Raw genomic sequence first — 3,964 nt, 5'->3', positions numbered from 1 at the left:
CCCGCGCTTTTCGAGATTTAACTTTGACCATAAATCTAACCAACGAGACCGACTGCGGCGGGAGCGAAAATTATACCAGTAAATTCATATTCAAAAGAAGTTTTCAATTATATAATTTTTGCTGCCGACGCGGTCGGTCTTGTTGGTTAAATTTATGATCAAAATTGAAAAGCGAAAACCGAGGACGCACTATATTTGGGAACAGAGGGAGTATAAGTTTGGTCAAAGTAGAGATGCTTTGACTTCGGACAAAATTTATATGGAAACTAAAAATGACTGAAGATAGTACATTTTATGCTAATGGATCAAAATACACATTCTGTTTTCAAACAGGAGCACTTGCTAAGTCGAAGTACATGCGTGGCAATGTACATGGAGTACGTTCGATCATATCTCGTCCCAATCACGGCCGATGATACGCTGCCATGCCCGCACGGAGACCGCGGCGCACGTATACCTGTCAGTGTCACCGGATGAGGCTGCACTGCTGCTGCGTCAACGGTCAACGACCACATCTTTCTCACTCGATCCGATTCATCATTCTTAAAGCTCCTGGTCATCACCAAACCAGGAACTAAAGTAAAATGACACACATACACACTACACACGCGCAGGGAAGAAAACCAACAGAAACGAACAAAAGATCCATAAAACGAGAATCGACGGTCACCGAACCGTGCATCACCAACTGCCTCACAGCTCACACTTCTTCTAGTCCTCGTAGTCGCTTTCTTAATATAGGCACATAAAACCGAGGAAAAACGTTTCTGATTTGCTTTTATTTGCACACAAAAACATGATTCCATTTCCATGGCTGCCCATCCATTGATCCAATTGCAGATTTTCTAATCGATCCAGCTCTTGTCTCCTCCCCAGCTCTCCTTCGTATCATCCGCTCTGCCTGTGGTACGTGCGGATCGGTCGGGGCGGGGGTCCCATGGCTCACATGGAGGCGCAGAGCTCCTCACGCCGGTATGTGTTTCCTGCTCCTGCCAGCAGCACGCACGTCCGCCGATCATGTCATGTGTGCCCCAATCCGATCCCCGTTCGTTCGTGGGCTCGCGGTGCCAATTAGGGGTTCTACTATATTGTAATGCGAGTTTGGATTCCAACCATGTGATTCCTAGGGCTGATGGATCCCCTTTGTGTTCCTTTCCTATGTGGCGTCGCTCATCGCCTCTTCTTTATCGCAAAAGCTTGAGGTGGCAATCAGTGGCGAACGGAAAGACGGATCATCAGAGGTGGCAATTGTATAGCCTGTTCTTTTTTGGAGAGAGAGAGAATGGGCATTTGGCATTGCGATCTTCCTTTTTCTCTAGACTGTAGAGAGATGCCTAGTTTGATTTTCAACGTGTGCGAATGGAGGCGCCTTTGTGTATGTGAGCAAATTAAATTGACAAGGTGGGGAGGGCACTCGCACTCGCACTCGCATGGCACTGCCTAGCTGGGTCTCATTTTACAATTGTTTGGTTCATACTTGCTTTTCTTCACCATCGACTTTCATTCGTGTCTATCTCTTTTGCTGTTCCTTTTTCCCTTTTTCTAGATTTTTATTTTGGCTCCGCAGTTAATGGGGTGGGAATGATAGGGTACGTGATTTGGAACTTGGTAGGTGAATTCACGCAAGTGGGCGAAAAGGAATGGAGGAAATGGACGACGAATGGCTGCTGATCGTGTTATGGCCTCTCATGGACTCTTATGCTCGTCTCATTCTTGCAGGGCTTGCCGCTAGCTAGCAAGTTTTGAGTGACGCGCCTCTGGTTTTGCCGCCAAGCCGAGGCAATGGACTCGGCCAGGGCGGCGCAGGCGGCCACGCGGCGCAAGAAGATGACCAAGCAGCTCACCGGGAAGCGGGACGACACGGCGCTGCACGGGGCGGCGCGCGCCGGGCTGCTCGTCGCCGTGCAGGAGACGCTGTCCGGCGCGTCGCCAGAGGAGCTGCGCGCGCTGCTGTCCAAGCAGAACACGGCCGGGGAGACGCCGCTGTTCGTCGCCGCCGAGTACGGCTACGTGGCCCTGGTGAACGAGATGGTCAAGTACCACGACGTCGCCACCGCCGGCATCAAGGCCCGCAGCGGCTACGACGCCCTCCACATTGCCGCCAAGCAAGGGGATGTAGGTACATCCATCGTCTACGTCTAGTCCCCTCTCACCCTCTCACTCTCACACGCACGCGTCGCGCGCCATCTTCATGTTTACAATGATTCATGTTGCTTGCATGCATGGTGCAGAGGTGGTGAAGGAACTGCTGCAGGCGCTGCCGGAGCTGGCCATGACGGTGGACGCGTCGAACACGACGGCTCTCAACACCGCGGCGACGCAGGGGCACATGGAGGTGGTGCGGCTGCTGCTGGAGGTGGACGGGACCCTGGCGCTGATCGCGCGGAGCAACGGCAAGACGGCGCTGCACTCGGCGGCGAGGAACGGCCACGTGCAGGTGGTGCGCGCGCTGCTGGAGGCGGAGCCCAGCATCGCGCTCCGGGTGGACAAGAAGGGGCAGACGGCGCTGCACATGGCCGCCAAGGGCACCAACCTCGACCTCGTAGACGCGCTCCTCGCCGCCGACCCTTCGCTGCTCAACCTCCCGGACAACAAGGGCAACACCGCGCTGCACATCGCCTCCCGCAAGGCGCGGCACCAGATCATTAAGCGTCTGCTCGAGCTGCCGGACACGAACCTCAAGGCGATCAACCGGGCCGCCGAGACGCCGCTGGACACGGCGGAGAAGATGGGCAACGGCGAGGTGGCCGGCGTGCTGACGGAGCACGGCGTGCAGTCGGCCCGCGCCCTGAGCCCCACGAGCGGCGGCAACCCGGCGCGCGAGCTGAAGCAGCAGGTGAGCGACATCAAGCACGAGGTGCACTCGCAGCTGGAGCAGACGCGGCAGACGCGCGTGCGGATGCAGGGAATCCAGAAGCGCATCAACAAGCTCCACGAGGAAGGGCTGAATAACGCCATCAACTCCACCACGGTGGTGGCCGTGCTGATCGCCACGGTGGCGTTCGCGGCCATCTTCACGGTGCCCGGCGAGTACGTGGACGCGGACAACCTGGGGCCGGGGCAGGAGCTGGGCGAGGCCAACATCGCCCATCAGACCCCCTTCATCATCTTCTTCGTGTTCGACTCGGTGGCGCTCTTCATCTCGCTGGCGGTGGTGGTGGTGCAGACGTCGGTGGTGGTGATCGAGCGGAAGGCCAAGAAGCAGATGATGGCGGTGATCAACAAGCTCATGTGGGTGGCGTGCGTGCTCATCAGCGTCGCCTTCCTGGCGCTGTCGTTCGTCGTCGTAGGGCGCACGGAGCAGTGGCTGGCCGTCGCGGTCACCATCATGGGCGCCACCATCCTGGTCACCACCATCGGCACCATGCTCTACTGGGTCATCGCGCACCGGCTCGAGGCCAAGCGCATGCGCAACATCAAGCGCTCGTCGATGAGCCGCTCGCGCTCACACTCGGGGTCTGGACTGTCCGAGCACGAGTGGGTCGACGAGGAGTTCAAGAAGATGTACGCCATCTGATCATGATGATCCCCACGCCCTAGCGCAACATTGATTACACTACCTGATTTACCACGTACGATGACCCGAGGAGTAGCGATGATCGTAGCCGGGCTGACATTTTTATCCGGTAGCTCAGAAGATTGTGCATTACTAGTGATCATTTAAGCTGTTCACCGTTTGCTGAATGTTGATTAGAACGGGGAACAGGAAGAAGTACAGTAGCAAGGATGTCGCCAGTGCATTTTTTATTTTACTTCTTGTGTAGAACAATATATGACGATAGGAAAACTAAATAAATAAAAACAGAAATCAATGTTTCATTACTTTTTTTCCAAAAAAAATTGACCTATTCATCTTCAATCATGGCAGTACAAAGAACAACAAAGGTATAAAAATTGCAACCATGTCGTGGACCACGTAGCGACGACAATAAACACTGGAACAAGCCGAAGGCGTGCCGCTGTC

General features: G+C 54.9%; 1 protein-coding gene across 2 annotated transcripts; it reads left to right on the top strand.

Moving 5' to 3' along the window:
• The first annotated feature begins 1,436 nt into the window (after positions 1 to 1,436).
• Positions 1,437 to 3,752, top strand: LOC119290779 (ankyrin repeat-containing protein At5g02620-like). 2 transcript variants are annotated; one of them, XM_037569429.1, is made up of 2 exons: positions 1,437 to 2,119; positions 2,232 to 3,752. In XM_037569429.1, the coding sequence occupies exons 1-2, from the start codon at positions 1,783 to 1,785 to the stop codon at positions 3,515 to 3,517; spliced, it is 1,623 nt and encodes a 540-aa protein (XP_037425326.1). In that variant the 5' UTR covers positions 1,437 to 1,782; the 3' UTR covers positions 3,518 to 3,752. The 2 variants fall into 2 exon arrangements, with proteins under 2 accessions (XP_037425326.1, XP_037425327.1); XM_037569430.1 differs by having other exon boundaries at positions 2,004 to 2,115.
• The last annotated feature ends 212 nt before the right edge of the window (positions 3,753 to 3,964 follow it).

The sequence above is a fragment of the Triticum dicoccoides genome, chromosome 4B (assembly GCF_002162155.2).
Source record: "Triticum dicoccoides isolate Atlit2015 ecotype Zavitan chromosome 4B, WEW_v2.0, whole genome shotgun sequence".
In the NCBI taxonomy this organism is placed as follows: Eukaryota; Viridiplantae; Streptophyta; class Magnoliopsida; order Poales; family Poaceae; genus Triticum; species Triticum dicoccoides.
The sequence above is the reverse complement of the archived record's forward strand: the minus strand, read 5'-3'. Positions and strand labels throughout refer to the sequence as shown.

Bases quoted from the DNA above. Each gene is read 5' to 3' on its own strand.
- LOC119290779 (XM_037569429.1), top strand. From the start codon at position 1,783: ATGGACTCGGCCAGGGCGGCGCAGGCGGCCACGCGGCGCAAGAAGATG. The intron at 2,120-2,231 runs GTACATCCATCG...TGCATGGTGCAG, and splicing joins CGCCAAGCAAGGGGATGTAG to AGGTGGTGAAGGAACTGCTG.